At 54.5% G+C, this 22,547-nt stretch overlaps 8 protein-coding genes across 8 annotated transcripts; 4 read left to right on the top strand and 4 right to left on the bottom strand.

Annotated features, from left to right (window-relative positions):
* Window positions 1-3,453: 3,453 nt before the first annotated feature.
* Window positions 3,454-5,189, top strand: MONBRDRAFT_34875 (uncharacterized protein; the record flags this gene model as incomplete). Its single annotated transcript, XM_001742781.1, has 5 exons — window positions 3,454-3,609; window positions 3,745-3,835; window positions 3,949-4,013; window positions 4,242-4,680; window positions 4,794-5,189. The coding sequence occupies exons 1-5, from the start codon at window positions 3,461-3,463 to the stop codon at window positions 5,187-5,189; spliced, it is 1,140 nt and encodes a 379-aa protein (XP_001742833.1). The 5' UTR covers window positions 3,454-3,460.
* Window positions 5,190-5,510: 321 nt separating this feature from the next.
* On the bottom strand, window positions 5,511-9,084 carry MONBRDRAFT_30993 (uncharacterized protein; the record flags this gene model as incomplete). Its single annotated transcript, XM_001742335.1, has 14 exons — window positions 5,511-5,966; window positions 6,086-6,151; window positions 6,307-6,377; window positions 6,466-6,621; window positions 6,880-6,988; window positions 7,101-7,203; window positions 7,328-7,482; window positions 7,600-7,639; window positions 7,738-7,807; window positions 8,110-8,219; window positions 8,320-8,402; window positions 8,501-8,594; window positions 8,682-8,823; window positions 9,003-9,084. 14 exons carry the CDS (start codon window positions 9,082-9,084, stop codon window positions 5,775-5,777), a joined length of 1,473 nt encoding a protein of 490 aa, XP_001742387.1. The 3' UTR covers window positions 5,511-5,774.
* A 2,725-nt stretch (window positions 9,085-11,809) lies between these two features.
* On the top strand, window positions 11,810-12,043 carry MONBRDRAFT_13898 (uncharacterized protein; the record flags this gene model as incomplete). Its single annotated transcript, XM_001742780.1, has 1 exon — window positions 11,810-12,043. A coding segment is annotated over one exon (234 nt), but the record flags the coding sequence as incomplete, so codon positions are not given.
* Window positions 12,044-13,338: 1,295 nt separating this feature from the next.
* MONBRDRAFT_13527 (uncharacterized protein) lies at window positions 13,339-13,710 on the bottom strand (the record flags this gene model as incomplete). The annotated part of the gene is made up of 1 exon (XM_001742334.1): window positions 13,339-13,710. The coding sequence occupies one exon, from the start codon at window positions 13,708-13,710 to the stop codon at window positions 13,339-13,341; it is 372 nt and encodes a 123-aa protein (XP_001742386.1).
* A 1,214-nt stretch (window positions 13,711-14,924) lies between these two features.
* On the top strand, window positions 14,925-16,368 carry MONBRDRAFT_35664 (uncharacterized protein; the record flags this gene model as incomplete). The annotated part of the gene is made up of 5 exons (XM_001742779.1): window positions 14,925-14,941; window positions 15,043-15,160; window positions 15,251-15,526; window positions 15,671-15,819; window positions 15,996-16,368. 5 exons carry the CDS (start codon window positions 14,925-14,927, stop codon window positions 16,366-16,368), a joined length of 933 nt encoding a protein of 310 aa, XP_001742831.1.
* Window positions 16,369-16,799: 431 nt separating this feature from the next.
* MONBRDRAFT_19310 (uncharacterized protein) lies at window positions 16,800-17,784 on the bottom strand. The gene is made up of 3 exons (XM_001742333.1): window positions 17,488-17,784; window positions 17,282-17,388; window positions 16,800-17,201 (listed from the first exon to the last, which is right to left on the bottom strand). The coding sequence occupies exons 1-3, from the start codon at window positions 17,577-17,579 to the stop codon at window positions 17,020-17,022; spliced, it is 381 nt and encodes a 126-aa protein (XP_001742385.1). The 5' UTR covers window positions 17,580-17,784; the 3' UTR covers window positions 16,800-17,019.
* Window positions 17,785-18,130: 346 nt separating this feature from the next.
* MONBRDRAFT_22450 (uncharacterized protein) lies at window positions 18,131-19,727 on the top strand (the record flags this gene model as incomplete). The annotated part of the gene is made up of 8 exons (XM_001742778.1): window positions 18,131-18,233; window positions 18,328-18,360; window positions 18,430-18,504; window positions 18,593-18,687; window positions 18,781-18,875; window positions 19,000-19,129; window positions 19,285-19,473; window positions 19,566-19,727. 8 exons carry the CDS (start codon window positions 18,131-18,133, stop codon window positions 19,725-19,727), a joined length of 882 nt encoding a protein of 293 aa, XP_001742830.1.
* Window positions 19,728-19,791: 64 nt separating this feature from the next.
* On the bottom strand, window positions 19,792-21,395 carry MONBRDRAFT_17295 (uncharacterized protein; the record flags this gene model as incomplete). Its single annotated transcript, XM_001742332.1, has 3 exons — window positions 19,792-20,071; window positions 20,211-20,549; window positions 20,730-21,395. The coding sequence occupies 3 exons, from the start codon at window positions 21,393-21,395 to the stop codon at window positions 20,009-20,011; spliced, it is 1,068 nt and encodes a 355-aa protein (XP_001742384.1). The 3' UTR covers window positions 19,792-20,008.
* Window positions 21,396-22,547: the final 1,152 nt, after the last annotated feature.

Raw genomic sequence — 22,547 nt, 5'->3', positions numbered from 1 at the left:
GCGATTAAGGACAGTGGCCGCAGTCGCAGCAAACAGCGCTGGGAAAAAAGGTGGTCAAATTTTCGTTGGCATGTACAGGATGGCTTTCAATGTAGTGCGCCATCAGCGGATCGCCCTTGCGCATTGAGCACACACATCCTGGCGCAGGACAGTCAATCCAGTTCAGAGAAGGAAAGCACTCGGAAGGGCGGCGGAGATCGGGTGGAGTGGAATGGTGCGTTTGAACATGGCGTTGCTCATTGGAATCCGAGACAAGCATGTTGCAGATTGCACAAGACACCGGAGAAGGAGTCGCCATAATGGCTGCACGCAAAGAAAAGAAAGGCAAGGTGAGATGGTTCACGCATCAATAAATGGCAGCGCATGCGAGGAATGAGGAAGGGTGGGGACTCACCGTTGAGGAGAAGGAAAATGCAACGGAAATTGTAACGGAAGAACGAATCTCAACGGTCAAACCATAAGGGATGACACTTGGTACGTGACCGAAGTTGTCTCGATGAACAGGTGAAAAAGTGTCTCCGCTCGGGGGCGCTTGTGCTGACATTTCAGCTGATTTGTCAGCAATTGGCTGGTTCGTAGGGCGGCACAGAATTCGAGAAGAGGGGACTGTGACCTCCCTCCGTATGAGGTTTTGACGGGGGAGGAAGGTGTAGGTGTAAGAAGAGGCGAATCTTGCTGCACGCTTCCACTGCTAAGGTTGTGCTGGCTTATCTAGCTGGACAGGGGTGCAAGAGGTGTGCAACGAGATGCAGGGGCGTTCGGGGCATTGGGTGAGGGGTTCGGCTAGGGGGTGAATGGCACATGCAATGCGTTCGGATCGCAGGTGAGAATTGACGTGGGCCATGGCTTGAGCGCCAGTACAGTCATCGAGGCTTCTTTGGAAGACGGTGCATCTTATGCATTTTACACCTTGGTGGTTCACAGGCACACACGGGCACAAACCTTTTTGGCTTTTTTTCGTTCTTGAGACGTTGAAGGTTCTTCCTCTTGTTAGGCAGCCATGGCCCTTTTGACCTCAACGCGCACGGTCGCCGCTCGGGTGCTGCGCTCTCCAATCCCCACTGTGGGCCGCCGCCAGCTGGGCTACCATCTCCGTGGTGGGGACTCGGACGAAGCTAGCATGGCGCTCAAGGTTTCTGTCGCCGTGGTTACGACAATTGCTGTTGCAGCGGTACGCGCTGCCCCCAAGCTCGCTGTTGACACGAGGGACCAGGGAGAAGGACGAGAAAACAAACTTGTGGGATGGCATGGGTTGATGATGGGCCTGGGCTGTGCCGGCCATCATCGCTCCCGCAGCCGTTTGTTCGGCAGCATGAGAATGTGATGGCACAGGTCTTGGCTCACACACGTTTGTACTGTGCTTGATGCTTGGCGCTGTGAATGTCCATGAATGATCTCAACAGTATCCCTATTTGGGTGGCATCGTCAACACCAACATGTTGCCATTGCGCGACGACGAGCGGCCCGAGTAAGCCATAGTATCGAATTCTTATCGCGCCCAGTAATTTTTGTAGCACACGGGCATGGGCACAAATTCGGCGCTGTTGCTGCTCCAAGGCAAACGTGGCTTCGGCTTTGCCATAGCTTCTTTCCATACCACCACGCTTCAGACAAATCTGCATGTTACCCCCTACCATTTCAATCAATTGTCACTTGCTGCTGCTGCTGCTGCTGATTATTATTATCAAGCCCGAAGCCTGTACCGCTGGGCTTCACTAGAGCAAGCAATGGTCAATTTGGTAGCGTCCATCTTTTGGCAACCATTGGCACTGCGTGTGTGGATGCGCACCTCCACACCCAGCCCAGCCAACTCCACCGGCGCCCCGGCCACCCACACACACAGAAAGTCTGACAAAACCACAAACCAAAAAATGATGACAATCGTTCTTCGTTCCCACGTGCATGTAACAACCGGTGAGAGGGGATCAGGTACTTTCCATGTTTCCATCTCCAAAGCAAACCAGAGGTACGTAGGCATCAACATCCCATCACTGGTGTCACGCCTTGTTCCCTGGGTAACCAAGATGCCAGTGGGTCTGGTGCTCAAATGGCAGTCAGCGTGTGTGAGGGAGGAGAGGGGAGGAGAGGGGAGAGTAAAAGGGGGGGGGGGGGGGGGAGGGGGGGAGCAATGTTAAGGAGGTTGAGAGCCAGGGAGGTCACATTCGTGGTAAACTTTGACATGCACTTTGTTGCTTGCCTTGGCTCCGCTCTTTGTCGCGCCGGGGGCGGTCCTGGGGACTTGCCCTATCCAAGTCAACGCCGTGATCCATCCCAAAGCCCTGCCTTCCCAGATTTCTTTCTGCCTGAACACATGCACACATACCCTCATCAGGTTGACTCGTTGCTTGCTCTTTTGACAGAAGCAATTTGATCCGACGCAATGGCAGCACGACTTGTGGCTTCGCGCACCGTCACCTCCAAGGTGCTGCGCTCCCCCGCTACCATGACGGCAATCCGCTCCATGGCCTACCAAACCCGTGGTGGTGATACCGATACGGCCAGCACCGCCTTGAAGGTTGCCTGTGGTATTTTTGGCGCCGGTGCCGCTGCCGCGGTACGTCCTTGCTGGGCACACCTCACACACCTCGCAATCATTTTTGCCTTGTCCAAGGTTTCTTGAGGCCATGCGACTTGTCGTTTTCCTGTGTGCGCGCGCACATACAGACACATACAGGCACAAGCATAGACACAGACACACACAGACACACACAGACCCACACACCAAGAAACGAAAGAAAGAGAACACTCATCGAGGGCAAACTCTGGTATAGGTGGTGTCAGATGGCTTCCTCGTCAACAACAACGTGCTGCCCATGGAGGCCCCCGAAGCCCCCGAGGTTGCCACTGCCTCTGCACCCTCAAGTGCCAGCGCTTCAAACGTTGGCACTGCTGCGGCCGACTTTGAGCCTTCCTACGATCAACTCGATATTGCCGAGAACAAGGATGGCTCCATCACCCTCACCTGGAATCAGGATGGCGTCCAGTTTGCTCAGGTGGGTAGAATTGGGTCTTGCTTGACGATTTCACTTTGTGGCTCAATGAGGAGCGATACTTGAATATTCTCCTCCTGTTCATTCCGACTCTTGTCTACTGTGTCCAACCGACACCACCATCGACCTTCATAGGTATTTGATGGCACGGGTGCCACGATTGCTGGCCCGGGTCCCGTCGCCCCTGCCGCAGCTGCCCCCGCCGAGGTTGAAACCTCCTTTGTCGTTGTTGATGAAGCCAAACCCGCTTCAGCTGTGAGTATGCATTGCCACGGCGACAGCCGTCAAATTTTTTTTTTTTGCGCCGCCTTGATCCTTCCACCCTCCCGAGAGCATCTCATGCCCGTGACGGCCTCGATTAGGTTCAGCCCGCCGAGGAGGCGACCTCATCCGCGACCAACGCTGCTGCGGCTGCCAACAACGATGCCAAGCGCATTGCCTTGGAGGACTTGGTTGCTCGACTGGAGGCCATGGAACGCCACTTCCACAGTGAACAGAGCCGCTCCCAGCTCGCTGGTCCTGCGGCTGGCCTGGCCGGCTATCCCAAGTTTGACGAGTCCTCCCACTCCCTTCTCAAGAAGCATCTGACCAAGGACGCCTACCTCCAGTGCGAGACCCGGTTCGTGTCGACGTGTCGACGACCGTGCTTGCACATCTATCGCTCATGCCGCGAGCTCTGCAGCGCCGGTCCATCACCTCATGTTGTCACATTGTATTGGCTTGCAATGCCGGCCATGTCTGTTTTCATCAACAGCGTGACGCCCTCTGGCTTTACTCTGCAGCACGCCATTCAGAGCGGCGTGGACAACCAGGACTCTGGTGTTGGTCTGTATGCTGGTGACGAGGTATGCCACCTGTCCCCCCATCACCGGCTCCTAAAGCTCAAGCGCACGACAAACAGAATCACATCAACCTCCGGCGAGGCGTCACCTCTAAACGTTTCTGGTGGCTTTCATAGGAGTCGTACACTGTCTTTGCACCCGTGTTCGACGCCGTCATCGAGGATTACCACAACGGCTACAAGTAAGCTCGCATGTGCTTCGCTCTCCTTTTTTTTTTTTTTTTTGGCTGGCAGGGACTGCTTTCCTCCTACTTGCTCGCTGATTGCTATTCCTGTCTTGATGCCTTGATGGTTTTTTTTTTTTGATTTTTGGTTTGTTTGACAAAACAAGAAAAGAAAAGAAGCGCAACGTGTTGCTCACGCGGTGTTCACCTTGTCTTGTTCTTGCTCCTTGATTCTTCGGCGTTTAGGCCTACTGACCGTCATGTCTCCGACATGGATGCCAGCAAGCTTCGCGGTGTGCCTGATCCGGAGGGTGACTACGTCATCTCCACTCGCATTCGCGTGGGTCGCAACATCAAGGGTCTGGGTCTGTCTCCCGGAATCTCGCGCGCCAACCGTCGCAAGGTCGAGGAACTTGTGGTCGAGGCGCTGAACCAGCTCGAGGGCGACCTGGCCGGTACCTACTACTCGCTGGGTTCCATGTCCGAGGCCGACCGCAAGCAGCTTGTGGCCGATCACTTTCTCTTCAAGAAGGGCGATCGCTTCCTGCAGTCTGCTGGTGCCAACCGTGACTGGCCTGAGAGCCGTGGTATCTTCCACAACAACGAGAAGACCTTCTTGGTCTGGGTGAACGAGGAGGATCAGATGCGCATCATCTCCATGCAGAAGGGCTCGGATGCCAAGGAGGTGTGTCGTTGTCTTCACACTGCGCTTGGCGAAGTGAAATGACTCTTTTTCACCCTGTCTGGAGCTCGTCTCACTGCATCGTTTCTACTCTCTGAATTGTGTTGTGTTTGCAGATCTTTGAGCGCCTGTCGCGCGGTATCTCTGCGGTTGAGGAGAAGATCAAGGCCGCGGGTTTCGAGTTTGCTCACAACGAGCACTTGGGTTTCATTCACAGCTGCCCCACCAACTGCGGTACGGGCATGCGCGCTTCAGTGCACGTGAAGCTGCCCAAGGTGGGTGCACACCCCGACTTTAAAAAGTGGTGCGAGAAGCTGCGCCTTCAGCCCCGTGGCATCCACGGCGAGCACAGCGAAAGCGATGGTGGCGTGTATGATCTCTCCAACAAGGAGCGTCTTGGCAAGTCTGAGGTGGAGCTGGTGCAGACCATGATCGATGGCGTTCAGGTCCTGATTGCCGCAGAGAAGGCTCTTGTTGCTGGCGAGCCCTTGCCCAAGGAGCTGACCGAGTAAGAAGGTTCATGCAGGTTATTGTCGCATATGGGCACTATGCTGGACTACAGGGGCCCTAGCAGGCCTTGTTTTGCTCTCGCGAGCCCCGTCCCGTAGCCATCCATTGTTGTCCCTCTCGCTCCAAGTTTCCCTTGCTTTTGACTTTCACTTTTTTTTGGCCGCATGCCCAGGTTGGCGTGCGGTGTTCTCTTACCTCAGTATTGAAACCAACATGACTGGCCGCAATTGCACTTCCTTGAGTTTTCACAATCCGCACAAGAAACTGTCAGCTGACAACCAGTTCAAAAAAAGAAAAAGCAAAAAAAAAAAGGAGATATCTTGGGAGAGAGAAAACGTTGGATTGTAAAAACAAAACCAAACACTACGAAGGATGAGTGACGCGAGGCTTTGAGGAGCCTCGTGCGCGCGCAGATCGGGGCCCTACGGCGGTACCAAAACACGTCACAAGGAATAGAACAAAAAAAACAAACAAACAAAAAAAAATTAAAAAAAAAAAAAAGGACCACGAATGCGCGACAAAGGGTTGCAATTATTCAGCTTCGATCAAAGAGCATGGATGGCGCGACGGACCAGCCGTCACGTGCGCTATCGGCCTAGCTCGGCAATGACCATGGCGCACAACTCAAAGAACTCGAGCGTATGAAAGCCAACTGTATCAGTCTGCGGTACATCTTCATCCAATGCATGAAGGCGGTCTTGCTCGCTCGTCGCCAGGTTATTGAAATCCAGCAAATATTGCTGATCGTCAGATTGGAAAAGTTGCAAGCTCATCTTCATCTGTATGCACCAAAAGTTTGTCAGAGGAGGGTGCGTGGATCGCCCAAGTCTGGCCACAGCCTGAAAGCTATCAGAGCTATCATGCCACAATGTTACAATGCACGGTATTTGCTTCTTACCATGGTTCCGCTGACTTGGTTCCAGCAACGGCAACGCAAGTGGTACGGTGTGATGACCTTCCATTGCTGCACCAAGTCACGAGAACAAGCGTGGGCTCAAATGAGGGAGGTGACACGTGACCGCTCAACGCATAGCGCGGTGTCATGGCATTGCGGTAGACTAGGAAAAAGACAGGGGGAGGGGGCGGCCCTGAACAAGAGGTTGGCTCGCGCCAGCTCACCAAGTTGAGCGCTTCAAGCGAGCGATAGACTTCACCCATGATCTCGGCAGGTCGATTGCGTGAACGCATGCCTGGGAGTGTGTTTGTTGATGAGGATATGCATTCTAGATATCACAAGCCTGAGCAAGCTAGAGGCAAACTAGGCGGGCGGATACAAACCGAGATGCCACCGCGATCGTTTGACAATTTTGCGACCAGCCCAGGCGTGGCCAGACGGCATGGGGACGATAAGGCTTTTTTTACGCTCGCGGACCATAATTGGGTGCGAAGGGTCTGCACAAGGCATGGTGAGATGGTTAACCACAATGGCGGGGGCTTTGCGAGCAAAACACGCAGCAGGTAGGTCCGGCGTGTGACAGACGAAGATCCAGCACGTCGCACTAACCGGTGAGCGGGACGGTGCGGTCAACACTGGCATCGAAGACAGCAGCTGAAGCATCGACTTCATCGCGGGTTTCCTCAACTAATGGAAGCATGACACAGGAGTATTTGACAAGTTGGTGAACAACACGTCCTTTTGGCTAGACAGTCGTCGCGACAAATGATGGCAGCAGCATGTGTTTCGATACGAACCGTGGCGGCGATTGTTGTCGGCAATGAGTTTATAAGCAATGACAAGCTGATTGCTGGGGTCATTGCTGTGGAGGGCGTCCAACACGTGGTCCTCATAGACGCGAAAGCGCTGTCGACAAACAACCACCCGTCAGTCCATGAATCTGGCTCTTGGCTCACGGCTGGTCCCTGGCTCACGCAGAGAGGGCCACAAAAGCGTAGCGGTGCAGGGCATGCATTACCTTGCAAATTTCCTCGACGATACCCTTGTCAAAGCTCGACTCATCAATGTTGCAATGCTCGAAGAGCTTGGGCGGTAAATCGATGAGGAACCAGGGGTGCTCGCTGCGATATTCGAAATCGGTGGTCAAGTCAGACGTCAGTTGGAGCAACAGTCTGAGCCTTGTGTACGACGAAGGCGGTGCTTTGACCGGGGGTGAGCGGTCATGTAGACGGATGGGAGACTCACCGGATCTTGTCGATGGTAATGCGCTTGATGGGATCAACATTGAGCATCTGAGTGACAAGATCACGGGCCCCTTCGGACATGTGGGAGGGAATTTGAAAGACGCCCTTGCGGATTTTGCGAAAAAGAGTCGGTAGGTGATCATCATCAAAAGGCAGCTGCGATGGCAAGGACGGATGCGGCTTGTGAGCTTGGTGCGAGCTCATCTGTACTGACACGACAGTTGCCAGTTGAGGAGCAGCAGGTCTACATGTCTGTGTGTGAGGGCGACCTACCTTGCCACAGATCAAGACATAAAGAATGACACCACAGCTCCTATGTGAAGGGACCGTTGCCTTGTCAGGTGACGGTGCGGCGAGGCACACAGAGTGCAAGAAAACGAGCAAGTTGGGTTCACGAGGGATGGCACCGACCAGACATCCACTTCTGGACCGGCATAGAGCAGGCCGGAGATGACCTGTGGTGATGCATAGTTGGGGCTACCTGTGGAACGCGCACGTGTGGTTCAAGGGCGACAGGCATGAGCGCAGCGAATGAGTGAAGCGGTTGGCGGGGGTGGGGAGAGAGAGAGAGAGAGAGAGAGAGAGAGAGAGAGAGAGAGAGAGAGAGAGAGAGAGAGAGAGAGAGAGAGAGAGAGAGAGAGAGAGAGAGAGAGAGAGAGAGAGAGAGAGAGTGTGTGTGTGTGTGAAGAGAAGGAGAAACAAAACAACAAGAAAAGAGGACGAAAGAAGGAAGCGGGGGAGCTGCGGGCAGAAGACAAGGAGGGAGTGGGGCAAGGGTCATACCACATGATGTGCGCAGGAATTCGCCGTCAGTCATCACATTGGAAAGACCAAAGTCAGCAATCTTGACATTGAGGTTCTCATCGAGCAAGAGGTTTTCTGGCTTGAGATCGCTGCGGAGGCATGCGCAGTCATAGGGTGATAGGGGTATGTGTGAGGGTAGGTCATGCCATGCCAGGATACAGACTACTGCTACAGAATGGCTTCACGCACCGGTGCACGACCATGTGGCGGTGACAATAGTCAACACCGGAAATGATCTGTTGGAAGAAGCGCCGAGCTTCATCTTCGGGCAGCTAAAGAAGCAGCGATGCAGATGCAACAACGCATGGGCTACATGGCCACCGTGTACATAATGGCGGGCAGTGGCAGCACATGTGGAGGCATCACTGACCAAGCGGCGGCGCAGGATGTAGTTGAACAGTTCGCCTCCCGAAACATGCTCCATAATCATGAAAATGTCGCTGGGCGATGTGACCACTTGATAGCTGTGCATATGGCGGTCGATGAGAGGCTGTGGTAGGCATGGAGACACGTTGACATGTAGGGGAGAGGGGTTGGTGTGCAGTACGTACAGGCGGATAATGTGGGGATGGCGGAAGAGCTTGAGGATTTGGATTTCGCGCTTAATCTTGTCAAGCATGTCCTGGCTCTTAACTTTGTCGCGGTTGATGATTTTGATGGCCACGACGTGACCTGTGATGGCATGCTCGGCACCTGCACACGCCAATGAGGCGGGGCATCCGATTCATGCAAACGAGACGCAGGGAGACAGCGTGAGCACGTGAAAGCCTGGTCCTTTATTCAAGGGGTTGGTTTTTTTTGGCAGAGTACAGATGGCTCTTGTTGGGAAGGGGCTGGGTGCTGCATCTGCGGGCTGTTTGCTTGCCACTCACGTTTGACTTTGCCAAAGCTGCCCTTGCCAATGGTGCTCCCAAGCACATATTGGCCGATGCGGGTGACACCGGTTCCACTCATGTCTGGTGGTGATGAAGCTCTCAAAAGAGCAGCGGCGGCTGGCTACTGCTTGCCTGCGAGAGCAAGGCGAAAGAAGAGAGAGAGAGAAAGAACAGGAGGCAGTGGCATCATGGGTCTAAGTGTCTTCGCAATGGCGTCGAAATGGATGGGTATGGTGCTGGTGCTTGGTGCGCTGATCAAGGGCGTGGAGCAGATGCCACGCCAGGCGGTGGCTGGCAAGTGGCAAGACCACCGGCTCCAATCAACCCGAAAAGGCGTGGGAAGCGACGCACCTGCAGACGGCAAAAAGCTGCCAATGATCTCAACCCGAATGCTCGTGGCCGACCCAGACGGGCCACCAATGGCCAAAGCGTAGCCAAGCTCCACAGGCAGACCAAAGATGTTGGTCTGATCGTTCGACACCGATGAGCTTGAAGCAGGGTGCTTGCTTTAAAAAAAAAAGGAAAAAAACCCAAGCCGGCAAGCCGCCAGTGCAGCCAAGGAAATGAACCAGTGTCGTACGTTTCGGGAAAAAGAGGATAGCATTCAAAATTGCATTCACTTCTTCTCTGCAGAGTACTACGTTACGTGTCTCCTCTGCAAGCAAGTGTTGTTGTTTGGAACATGGCGCTACAGGAAATCGGTGTCATTTCCCGCGTCGTGCTACCAAATGTTTCTGCTCCCCCAAGCCAAGCATCACTGTGGAGGAGGATGGGATCACCCAGCACACGCAACCCCCGCTGAGGACGACTCGTTGGGTGTGGACAACACCAGTTTTGCGTTGATTTCGTAATCCAATGCGGTGTGTGGCGATGAGCGAGGCTGGAAAGGGCGGCGTCGATCAAGGAGGGGCGCGCGGTGGGTGTGATGAGGCACAGCCCAATACATCTGGATGTATGCCAGCGAGCAGCGGTGTCTCTGCCCTGGTCTACAAACCCGCCGCTGCCTGAGACAAGCGAAGGAGGGTGAAGCAGCTGCACTGGTTCCCAAAGCCCAAAGTCAAAACAAGACCCATCAGTCCAACACACGTAAAAAGAAACCAAAACACATGACAACCCCTTATCCAAAGCTGTCAATCGTGCAGATTGCACAGCAAGTCGCCTTGATCATCTCCTTTACAGTCACACACCCGACGCCCCCTTTGGCCTTCTATTGTATAGTGGCTTTGTTGTTGTACATGAGTTGATCTCTGTCTCTCCCTTTGTTCTTACTTTGTGTGTCTCTCTCCGTCTCTCTCTGTCTCTGGCTCTCTTTGACGCGCGAGCGGAGGCGCGCGCTCTTGTTCTCTCTCTCCTCTCTCTCTGTCTCTCGGTCTCACGCGCTTCACGCGCTCACACACACTTTCCTGGTGCGCGCGCTGAACAGGTCCTTTTTTTTTTTTCTTTTTTTCTTCTTCTGATCGGCTCATCAAACTGCCCCTCGGCACCGGACGAGTCGGACTTGTCTTTGTGGGCTACTTCTTCTTCTTCTACTTTTTTTTTCTTTTCAGCAGTGTCCTGCTTCCTTGGCGTTGAGCGATCTCGACCCCTGTCAATCGCTGCCACAGCACACTCAGCACGACGCAGAGCACCCGGCACCTGGCACACGCCCAATCATTTGGAACACCTTGGTGTCGCTGTAGACCGAGCAGTGATTCACTTCCTTTGGCGCCATGGCATCCGGTGGCACCGCCTTCCGGGCGAGCCTGTTTGAGGCCCAGGCCACCCCAACTAAGCGCAATTTTACCATCCCCAGCGCCAAGCCTGCGACCAGCATCTTCAACACGACCCCCGCAGCTACCCCGGCCAGTACCGCCAAAGCCCCTGCGTCAAGTTCTGGCCCAGCAGTGTCTGCTGATCCGCCACCCAAGCCGCGCTTTGACTCGGATGACGGGTCTTCGTCAGGCGAAGAAATCCCCACACACAAGCATGGTCGCCCTATCAACGAAGCCGAGCGTATGATTCTCGCCAAGCAAAAAGAGGATCGTCAGGCCGCCCGTCGAAAGCGTCGCCAAGAGCGCGCCGCCCAACAGCGCCAGAACCAGGCCCAAGCCCAAGCTCAGACCGAGGCTACCAAGGGCACCAATGATGCTCCTCACACTCCCTCCCTGCGTGAGCGCATGGCCTCTTTTGGCACCCTCGGCGGTTTCAAGTCACCGGCCGCCGCCGGTTCAGGTGGTTTTAGCGCCGCTCCAACTCCGGCCCGCTCCACGCCCGCTGCAAGCTTTAGCATCTCTTCGCCCCTCAAGTCGGCCAACACCACCAGCGCCAACACCGACACCAGCGCCAACACCGACACCGTCTCCAGTACCAACAACGTGACCACGGCGACCTCAGTTAGCGTGGCCTCCACTCCTGTCAAGGCAGCTCAACCCGAGATTGTCAAGGCAACCCCAGCGGGTAGTCGCGTGGTTGCGGGCAATCAAGCCTCCTTCTCTGCCTTACCTCGCTCTAGCACCGTCTCCTTTGGGACTGCCTCTCCAGCTCGAGGTGGCTTCTCCCTGAGCACAGCCAATACGCAGGCCACTACCAACACGACGGAGGAGCGCAGCCATCCCAGCGGTGCCAGCAGCACCCCCGCCTCCCTCGCCGCCTCGACATCTGCGCCACCTCGTGCAGGCTCCCCCCCGGCGACCGAGCCAGTGAAAAATAACTTGAATGTCGCTGTGACACCAACGCCATCATACGGCGTGCAGCGCTCACACACCGTCTCTAGCCGCCCCACGTCGGCCGCGGCATCGGCGGCGCAGGCCAAGTTTGCACCCGGCAGCAACAAATGCCTCGTTTGCACACGCCCCGTCTACGCCATGGAAAAGGTCGAGGCTGACGGCATGCTCTTTCACAAGTGGTGCTTCCGGTGTGCCGAGTGCAACTGCAAGGTGAACACGGGCAACTACGCCGCTCTAGAAGGCAAAATCTACTGCAAGGCTCACTTCAAACAGCTTTTCAAGCTTCGTGGCCGCTACACCTTTGAGGAGGGACGCCCCGACGTGAGCGTCTAAGTGCTCGGCCGGCTTTGCGCTCTGTTTCTATTGACGGAGCTCGTCTGCTTTGCCCTCCTTCCCACCCATTTGTGATTGTTCTCGTGCTCTCGTACCGTTGGACATGTTTGGTCAGATCTGGCTCTTTTTGTACTTTTTTTCTTCTTGTTTTCCGTACTCTATCTTCATGTTGATTGACTCTTGCGGCGACAAACGCGTACATGCGTCCTTGTGTACTTTTTGACATTGCCCGCTCTCCTTTCCTGTTTCATGTCCTTGTCTTTATTTCTTCCCCCTCTCCTCTTTTGCTGTCGTCGACATGCATTTGTGACAAAGCATTGTCAGTCGCACCGATCGACCCTCTGGCGAGTGATTGATTGATGTTTCTTGTGTGCATGTGTTTTGTTCTGGCTTAGACTCGTCTTGCCTAGCCGATTGTTTGGGGATTTCCTTACAGCTCGGGGCAGGAAACTAGAACACTCACCTTGTGCAGTGTCCTGTTCCTTTTTTTTTTTAAATCCGAGAGCTGACCAATGTGAGTTTATTGCGTTGCCTTTGTGACTCTGTCCATAGCTTCTTGCAGGCTTTGCTCTCGGATTGGGATCATCACGTCACGGCATTGGGGCCCCGAGCTAGTGCACCAGAATTAATAGAATTGTCTCTTTTCGACTCGATGCCATCATCATTTCCGGTGTCAATTTTTTTTTCTATTTTGGGGTTGTCCAAGTCCCCGGTACCCACGTTAAGACTGTTCTGGCAGTGAAACCAATCATGTGGCCGTGACCCCAAGAGCTGAAGGAATGAACACAGACATTCCGAGGCTTTGCTACAAGACAAGAAAAGTAAAACAAGCAGCGGGGATTGCCATGCTCGCACGCTGCGTCGCGAGAGCATACAATCCAAATCGCCCCGCGCGTGGCGCGGCAGAGTACAGCCCATGGAAGACAAGTGAAGAAAAGGAAAGAAACCCAGCCGGCAACAATCGTGCCCGGGTCCGCACGCTGACACAAGGTGATGAGTCAGGGGGTCAAAAAGCGTGTCAACCAGAAATGGTGGACGCACATCCCCCCCCCCCCAATCAGCAAGCACGTAGGGGCGCAGCATTGATGCCGCTTGGCATGTTGGTTTGGGGCGCACGGCAATCATACAAGGAGAGGTGCGGTCCGAAATGGAAAAAAAAAAAAAGAAGGCGCAACAGGGCAAAGTAGAAGCAAGCGGAACAGGCAATCGACTAGAAGGGCCAAGGAGGGGCACGATGGGGACAGCAGCAGCAGCAGCAATGGTAGCAGCGGCGATTCACAAGGTGACTAGCTAAATCACTCTTCAGCTGCCATGGGGTTGCGGAGGACGAGAATAACGGTATCACCGCGCAAGAACATCTTGCTGATAAAACGGTCCTTGTTGATGGGCTTTTTCTTCTTCTGGCCCTTGCCAGCCTTGGGGGTCTCGGTCCACATCTCCTTGACCTGTTCGAGGACCATGTTGCAGTGGCGATCAAAGGCCTTGACACGCGCCAGCAGCTTCTTGTTGTTGCGGCAGAAGATGAGCACTTGTGTGTTGCTCTTCACGCTCTGTGTGAGGACGGACATGGGACCCGACTCAAACTCTTGCTGCTCAATCTTCTCAAGCTCTTCCTGAGGCATTTCGCCGCGAGCAACTTCCGTAGCCCTGCAAAGCAGTGAGCACATGAGGTCCCGCCACCATGAGCAAACCGGCGCAAAGTTGAGGCGATAAGGCCCGAAGGCGGCCGCTCACTCCAGGGCAGGAACAGAGCCAACTCACATGATGGTGGTCGTCGTAGGTGGGTATGCTGCGAGGAATTACAAAGACAAGCTGGTCACCTAATGAGGTCTAGATGCTCTGGCACAACACTGCCCGTTCACCGCGCTGCTGGTCTCGGAATTGACTCGATCGAGCTCTGAGAGAGAGTGAGAGTTTGAGAGACAGAGAGAGAGAGACAGACAAAAGAAGAGAGAGAGAGAGACGAGAGAGAGAGAGAGAGACGAGAGAGAGAGAGACGAGAGACGAGAGAGAGATCGTTGGTAGTCGTTTGATCGCGGGTCAGGATGATTTGACAATCATTTGACTCTGAAAAACCTGTCCAAAGTATGTTGATTATCAAACAGTTTGCTTCCCGCCAACTCTCGAAACCCACACAACAAGTGTACAAAACATCACACGTATGCTTTTGAAAAGTGTAACAAAAACGACTCTAAACATCCGTTTACCACGCGCTCATTGGCTTGTTTCCCGCCAAAACTTGGTCAAACGCGCGTAAACTGATAATAGTCAAACCTGGCTAAAGTTGTCAGTGAGTTCAGGTTCGGCACAATCGGTCGCGGCCCCTCGGGATTTTGGTCGATCCCGCGCGCGGGCTTTCTGACGCACATTCGGCACGTCACCACATCACATCTCTGAGTGGCCCCGTCTCGGCTGCATTTCTCCTGTCCCGCGCGCCTGCTTCTCTTGCCGTGAAAAAAAGCATTTGCATCTCCCTACAAAGCATTTGAAACAACATCAACAACAACTTCTACTCAAGCACTTTCTCCTTTCGCGCTCTTGGCGCTCTTGATCTCGCTCTCTCACTCTCTCTCTCACTTCTCTCTGAATTATTCGACAAGGCTTGCGTGCCGGCGCCAGTGAAGCAGGGGGACATCTCGTTTACATGAGGGCCGGCCTTTTCAAGCGCCTGATGTGTGTGAGCGAGAGGCGTTGTGTTGCGTTTGTCATCTGACTTCAAAAGGAGCGTGAGCCAAGGCGCGCCCACCCTCGCAGTTTTGTCAGTTCGGCACCCCTCCCCGCCCACGCATCACCCTTGCAGTTACCTCCGCCATCGTTTCGGTGACTCGATCACACGTGCGACCGCCTCATCGTTGCTTCTCACGCACACGCACCGCCAGCCATGGCGACGTCGATGAGGTCTGTGTTGCCTTTTGCACTGTTTGGGGCGAAAGACCATACAAGCAGCTGATGGCCAGAATGCTGCCTGTGCACCTCAACCCCGTTCGCCCCTTTCATAGTAATGGCTCACCAAACACCAAGCGCAAGAAGGTGGATCGCTCCTCCCGTGGGCTCAAACACTTTGCCACCATGGTCTGTGCAAAAGTGCAGGAGAAAAACGTCACGACCTACAGTGAGGTGAGCCCACGCGGTGGTCGGGGCTTGCCCTTGCCTTGCCTGCCTCCGCCGGGCCTCACGGCGCCCACCTCAACATCCCATCACTCTTAGGTGGCAGATGAACTCGTGGTTCAGCACCAACGCGAATTGCAGAGTAACCCAGATCCCAATGATGACGGCGAGCCGAAGAACATCCGCCGGCGCGTCTACGATGCCCTCAACGTATTGATGGCGCTCAACATCATCTCCAAGGATAAAAAGTGCATTCGCTGGGAAGGGCTGCCGACCAATGTCACCCAAGAAGCGCGCACATACGCGGCTACCAAGCGTAAGAAGGAGGAGCAAGTCCAGAAGTTGAAGAAACAACTCCAGGCGCTTGTCCTTCAGGTAAAACACGCGCTCATATGTTCCGGAGTAATTTACCAGGGCACCCTGTTTGTGATGTTCATCCGGCACCAAGGGCCAATCTGTGGGAGCGTTGCTTGCTCCACCACACACACCTGATTTGATGACACTGTCTGCGCTCTTTAGCACATTGCCTTTCAAAATCTGATCAAAAGGAACCAGGCCAGGATGCAGGAGAATCCATCGACCGAGGAGCACGACAGTATACAGTTACCCTTTGTCATAGTGAGCACCCGGCAGTCTGCTGTCATTGATTGCCAAATGGCCGCCGATCAGTACGTTTTGTGTGACATCTTCTCTCCTCCTCGTCCCGCTTGCTCAGCCGCCTTTGCCCGCCCCCCTCCCCATCCGTTATCGACCGGTGAGAATCATGCCTCTTGCGCGCTAGCCTGACCCATCGATTCTTTTGTGGTCCGCACACCTCCTGGAACTTTTGTCAATGCACCTTCAGGAGCGAATACTTTTTTGATTTCAACGAGCCCTTTGTTATCCATGACGATTTGCAAGTCCTTAGCCAGCTAGGCCTCACATTCGGCCTCGAGACTGGAGCCATCAGCGATGAGCAAGTGGCACTGGCGCGGGACTTGTTGCCCGCTGAAATGGGCCACATTTTGGACGAAATGGTACAAGAAGGTCGTGCCCGGGCACCCCAAGCACCAGCCACAGCTGCTGCGCCAGCACCTGCCGCCACTGCGTCCACCGCGGCCACCGCAGCCACCGCGTCAGCGACAGCATCCATCGGCACGGTTTCGCAAAGTGCAACTGCAGCCGCGAGCAATAAAACGGCGGCGGCGGCTCGCTCCGCCCCGACATCCTCCTCCTAAAGGGTGCCACGTGTGTGTTAATCTTCTTGTCCTTGGTTCGCATCATTATCTGTGCAACCTTATCATGTGCCCCTTGACTTGTCACACATGCAAGATGTGTTATTGTTTGTTGGGTGAACTGTCGTGGCAACTTTTTCGCTCAGCACATGCCCATGTTCCGCTACACCTGCGCAGCGCGCAGAGCGGGCTCATGATGCCACTTTGCCTTGTTGTCTGTCCGTTAGTCTGTTTCTACTTTGCTTGGTGAGCATACTCCAAGTGGCATACCCCTTCTTCTGATTGTTTTTCTGGCGTTCTTTCATGAATTTGTGTTTTTGGTTCTTGTCGCCGCCTCCCCCGGACTTGCGGTTGCAGGCGAGCTCGCGCACTATAGTGTGGTCATAGAAATTTGATTCAAAACTGAAGCGGCCCTCCAATGCAGATGAGATTATAATCTTTTGCTGTCGATTGTGGGTGTGGGAATGGGGGAAATTCAAAGGCAGTCGCGAAGAGCTTGATCCTGTTGATGGACCAAGTGCAAAGAGCTCTAAAGGAGGAGAGACAGCAATGCCTCTGGTCGAGAAGGTCGCTGAAAAATAGAGAAGTAGATGGTCTTGTGTGCATGTTTACGCAAACTCGTGCTTGTTGGCTTGTTATATGCCTCGAGCGCTTTCATTGTTGCTTGCTGTTCAAAAACGCATTCCAGGTGCCCTGGATGCTGGGTCGGCGCGTTTTGGTCCAGTGACTGTCCTTGACGGCCTTGAAGCCTTCCTCAGCCTGAAGTCGGCTCATCAGCCCATCGATCTCCACTGTCGACATGTTTTTGACGCAGAACTTGCGGGTACGACCATTCACTACGGACAGACAGCACGTGAGACGGAGCAAAGCCGGGCTACCGCCGCGTTCAGCAAGGGGTGGCTTCGCTGCCACATACAAAAGTGACCCTCCAGGTAGGGGTGGCGGCCCCCGTTGTGCTCGACGCGAAACACAGTCCAAGGTGCCTCCTCTGCCACAGAGGGCAGCACGCTTTGAATATATTCCCTGCGAGAGCACCCAACCACAGCGAGCTTAATTTCGCGCACAGCCCACACGTAAAGTCAAGCGGAGGGAAAAACGCTTGAGCATCTGCACAAATCTGACCGCATGCCCTTGGAGCTGTCACCGCCTTTGCAATAGCTCGCGCGCAGCAAACGCAGCTGGGGAACGAAGCGCGCAAATCGCGTTGAAGCCATTTTGTGCCGTGCTCTGTGTATGTGTGTGTGTGTGTGTGTGTCAAGGCGAGCGAGGGTCGACTCGACGTCGCGCTCAGCACTAGCAATTAATGCTAATCGTGGTTCACGCAGCCAGCTGCACTCGCCCACGCACAAGGCGTCGCTGAAGACCAATGGCACTTCTACTGCAACTCTCCTGGCGGCAACCTCTGGCTCGTGGTCGATGGGCATCAAAAAATGAGAGAGAGAGATTGAGAGAGAGAGAGAGTCTGAGAGAGAGATTGAGAGAGAGAGTTTGAGAGAAGAGAGTTTGAGAGAGAGTTTGAGAGAGAGAGTTTGAGAGAGAGAGAGAGAGCGCCAAAGGCGCCACGCGTTGTGATAGTGTGGCATTTATCACACTATCTCTTGCCGATCACTTTTTCAACTTCAGCGCTCTCTCTCTCTCTTTCTGGTTGCTGCGCGGATTTGAGGCGACGACCTCTGGGCACGCGTTGCAAGCCGGCAGGGCGGATGCAGAGGGGACGGGTGCATGTGTGATTGATTTGAGCGTGACGGTGCCTTTTGACACTGACATGTGGGGGCCCTTGATCTACGCCCTTTTGGGCCTTGCGATCGTTGCTGCTGCCTTCCTTTTCGTCCGTCGCTCACAGGCCAAGGAGGTCGTGCCAGTTGCCGGTGTGTTTTTGAGCGTTTCCGTCGCGCCCTCGATGCGCTGCGATCAGGCACGGTTGCATGGACCAATTTCTTCACTCGTGGCATGGCATTTTAGATGATGATGACAAGGAGAATGGCGCAGCAGCTGGTGGGCGCCGGCCTGGTGGTCTTCGCCGCCGCACACCGCGCCGGCCACCGCACGGTAATTTGGTCGTAGATGAGGTCAACCCCCGTCAGGCCGGAGACCAGGGCCACACGGATGATGAAGACGGCGAGGAAGGCAACGAAGGATGTGAGTCGCCCTGATAGCCCCGTTGTGGTTGTCAGTGTCTCTTTGTTCGAGAAAACCAAACCAACATTATGCCTGCCTTCTCGCACAGTGAAAAACTTCATGTATGATGAGAATGGCAAGAAGCTGGGTGTCAAGAAGGCGCGCAAGCTGCAAGAAAAGGAGGAGCGTCGTCGTCGCAATGAAGTGCGGTTCCCAATTGTCGCTCCAACACACGTATAAAATCTTGGCCCTGCATCATCCGTCAATTTGCCGCCATTTGCGCGCACTGCTATGCAGGAAATGGCACAAGCGCGCGAGCAAGCGAAGCTCTTGCAGCATCAAGAGGAGGAGGAGCGCAAAGAACGCGAAGCCGAAGAGGCTGAAGATGAACGGTGGGTTGCCATCAGCTGCTGTATTCACGACGACAGGGTTTGGGCAGCTATAGCAATGTGTTTCTCATTTCTTTCTCGCTGCTCGTTCCGGATCACACCTTGACAATACGATCTGCACGCTCAGCCAACGTGAGGCCGAGTTGGAACGCGAGCGTGAGGCACAGCGTCAAAAAGAACTTGAGGAATACAATAGTCTCAAATCCATGTTTGTGGTTGAGGAGAGTGGCGAGTTGGACGTTGATCACGAAGCCCAGGTGCCTTCATCCCGCCCATCTTGCCCATCCCTGCGCGCATTGCATTGCATGCCGTTCTCAATAGATGGTTGTCCACACTCTCTTACCCGATGACGTGTACGCGATGGCGATGGCGCTTCGATCCCACCTTTTTTTTTAAAAAATTCTTTTTTTAGGCACAATCCCTTCTCAATGAGTTTGTCTCCTTTATCAAAGAAAAGAAGGTGGTACAACTTGAGGACCTCGCCGCACACTTTGGTCTCAAGACGCAGGACACGATCGAACGGATACAGCAACTAGAGGCGGAGGGTCGCTTGACTGGCTTGACCGACGACCGAGGCAAATACATCTTCATCTCAGAGGAGGTTTGTGGGTTGAAATGTTCTGCTGCTGTCCTGTAGAGCGGTTGCCGCGTTACTGCCGCGGCCTACTGATGGGACAATTTCTTCGTGTTCAGGAACTGAGTGAAGTTGTCAAGTTTATTGAGCGACGTGGGCGCATCACCATTGCCGAGTTGATGGACAACAGCAACCGGCTCATCTCTTTGTCGGAAACGGATGTTGAATTTCCTGGTGACGAGCCGGCTCCAGCTGATGTCGACGAAACGACAACAGCCTAAGGTGAGCTCAAAAGTGTCAGAAAGGTGCCCTGGGTGACTATGGTTCAATTGGACGAGAGATCTTTCATAACACCACCAAAATTACCAAAATTACTGACAAACGACCGAGGCGAACATCACACCTCCACCCACACCCACAGACACAGACACACCTACACCCGCACACAAGAGATACAGTACAAAAATGTCGATGCCCACGAGGGCCTTGTGCGTGCGACCTTCACTTTGACCAGATTGTGTGGAGGCCGTATGGAAGCCGTATGGAGACCGTATGGAGGCCATCAACCGACTAATGGGTCATCGCGCGTTGCCATGGCTTGAAGCAGTCGCGTGCGCAAAATATCCTAAATAAAGACCATGACCATGTACCATGGCACAGTGAGCTTGAGAACAACAGGAACAACATGGGAGCCAATCCCAGACAAAACCCATTGAAATGGACAAGCCTGCGCGGTGAGAGGGTGCAAGTGGGCCAAGTCGAACCTTAGAAGAGTAGCGGGGTAATTTGAGCATGAACATGCACGTCTCAGCACGAATCCAGCGCTGATCAGCATTGGCCTGGCTCTCATCGGGGTCAGGCTGAGCGATTTTCATGGGCAGCGGTGGTTGGTGCACATCCGTTCCACTGTCGGCTGGCAATCGCTCTTGGTTTGCAGCAAATTTGACAAATTTGCGCAATTCCTCCTGCGAAAATTCAGCAAGCACCGCCCAAAACGCCTCGACATGGGCATCATTGGGCGTCAAACCGGATGCATAGGTAGTATGCTGTCGCAGATATGCAAGGTCAATGTGTGGGTAACCACACACCATGCGTTCCAAACCCTATGGCCATGGCGAGGATCAAGTGAGCAGGAACAAGTGGGCGGGGAGCAAAAAGTAAAAAGTTGGAAAAGAGACGATACACCACCAACAGCAGCAACAGCGACAACGACAACGACAGCGACAGCGACAATGACAACGACAACCACACAAAAACGATCGACTTGCCGGTGCGGAGGCGACAGCGAGGAGCTCGAGTGGCAAAATTGAGCGAAAGCCCTTGCGCATAGCCTCAAAGGCAGGCGGATTGCTCAGCTCAAGCAACCGTTGATGAGTCGCTGCTTTGATGTAGGCGTGGCGGTCGGCAAAGCGCAGCAGTGCATGGGGTCCGTCTGAGGCACCCGCCGGTCGTGGTACGGCACGCTCTTCGCCCAGTAGGGTGTGCATGCTGTACGTCAAGCCGTGTTGCAAAACATACTCGTCAAACTCATCCTCGTCACCCAAGCGCTTCAATTCCTGCAAGCGTGTGTCTAACAAAAAGTCACAGTCAGCGAGGTCGGAGCTGCTGAGAGGACAACCAGCCAAGCACTTCCAGAAGCTGGGCAAGATGTCCAACGGTAATGGAACGTCAGATCGAATGGCCAATGCAAACAGCGTGCCAAGAAACTCATATTGCTTGTAGACTGCAAAGTCAAAGCGGGCGGGGTTGATGATCCATTTGCCTTTGTTGCGTCCGTAGGCACCTGCTGGAGCCTTGATGAGCAAGCTCAACTGCGCGCCATGCAAGTCATTGGCCATACGTTGCATAAACTCGCGAAAACTGCCGCTGTTGCCGGCCACCCGCTCGCCTGTGAACTTGATCAGCAGCGGGTAGATGGGATCACCACCAGCTGCTTTCTTGACCCGCATCAAGCCCGGTTCCATGGCAGCAACCTGCCCGGCAGCTTGCCAGAACTGCGTCTCAGCGTATTTGGCCCGACCCACGATGGAGTCCGTCACGCCACCGCCCTGAGTTGATGCTCCATGGTGCGTTTGTCGTCCACCGGGTCCGTGAAAAGTTGGCGCTGCTGCAGGATCAGCCAAAGCCTCGTTGCCTTCTTCGTTCGGAATCATGGGACCGGCAACCTCATCTCCTGCAGCAGCTTCGCTGACGCCATCGTTCGCGTCGACTTGCTGCAGTGTTGTCCCGCGCGCAGCACTGGGGGTTGCATCCTCATCTGTCGGCCCGCCTGTACCTGCTGCAAAGTTGACACCCTCTAGCGCATCCAAGACGAGTTCCGGCCCCTTGGGGTCTACGCGCTCCGAGGTATCGTTGACCAAGGCCTGAGCAAATTGTTGCTGAGTCGCGTAGAACAGTGCATGCCGAGCTCCGCTCACGCGCGCACACAAACTACCTGGGAGACACGGCTGACGCAGGTCAATCAAGGGTAAGGATTTGGCCAAACGGGTGTTGAGAATGCGCAGCAGCGCAAAACGCAGTCGAATCTGAGCATCCGTGAAGCACGAGAGATCTGCGTAGGCGCGGTCGGTACGCGCTACTGCAGTCAGTTTGATATCCTGCAACGCGAGATCACGCGCGGACACATGAAGGCGTGCGGCCAGCGAGTCACCCAAACGAATCACTTGCTCGTCCGCGCGCGGAGTCCAGGGTGTTTGCAGCGTGGACTCGAGTGCGCGAAACCATTGCACCTCGTACAGGGGGCGGAAGTCAAGGTCAAATCCGCAGCGAATCACGGCGCGGGCTACGCGCATCGGGCCGTCCTGAAGCTCCAAAAACACATAGTTGAAGAGGCCATCCAGCGTGAGAACACCATTCTCAGCGTGCATATTCAGTGCGGTCGCAACGTGCTCCGAGTTGGGCTCAATGTGGTTCAAAAGGTGCCGCAACCGATGTGCTGGCTGCACAAGAGAATCAACTAGCGGCCACGGTACGGCACGCAAGACCTCGTCGACCTTGATGGCAACAACAGGAGCGTCTTCCTTGCTCCCAGCATCTGCGGCAACAGAGGTGACTCCTGGGGCCAGGATCTCCTTGAGGCACGTTTGAAGCTCACTGCGCAG

The sequence above is a fragment of the Monosiga brevicollis genome, genomic scaffold, assembly GCF_000002865.3.
Source record: "Monosiga brevicollis MX1 MONBRscaffold_2 genomic scaffold, whole genome shotgun sequence".
Lineage (NCBI taxonomy): Eukaryota > Choanoflagellata > Craspedida > Salpingoecidae > Monosiga > Monosiga brevicollis.
This window is presented reverse-complemented; position numbering and strand designations above follow the sequence as displayed.

Bases quoted from the DNA above. Each gene is read 5' to 3' on its own strand.
- MONBRDRAFT_19310 (XM_001742333.1), bottom strand. From the start codon at position 17,579: ATGGCTTCAACGCGATTTGCGCGCTTCGTTCCCCAGCTGCGTTTGCTG. The intron at 17,389-17,487 runs GTCAGATTTGTG...GTGCTCTCGCAG, and splicing joins GACAGCTCCAAGGGCATGCG to GGAATATATTCAAAGCGTGC. The intron at 17,202-17,281 runs GTATGTGGCAGC...GTCTGTCCGTAG, and splicing joins CTACCTGGAGGGTCACTTTT to TGAATGGTCGTACCCGCAAG.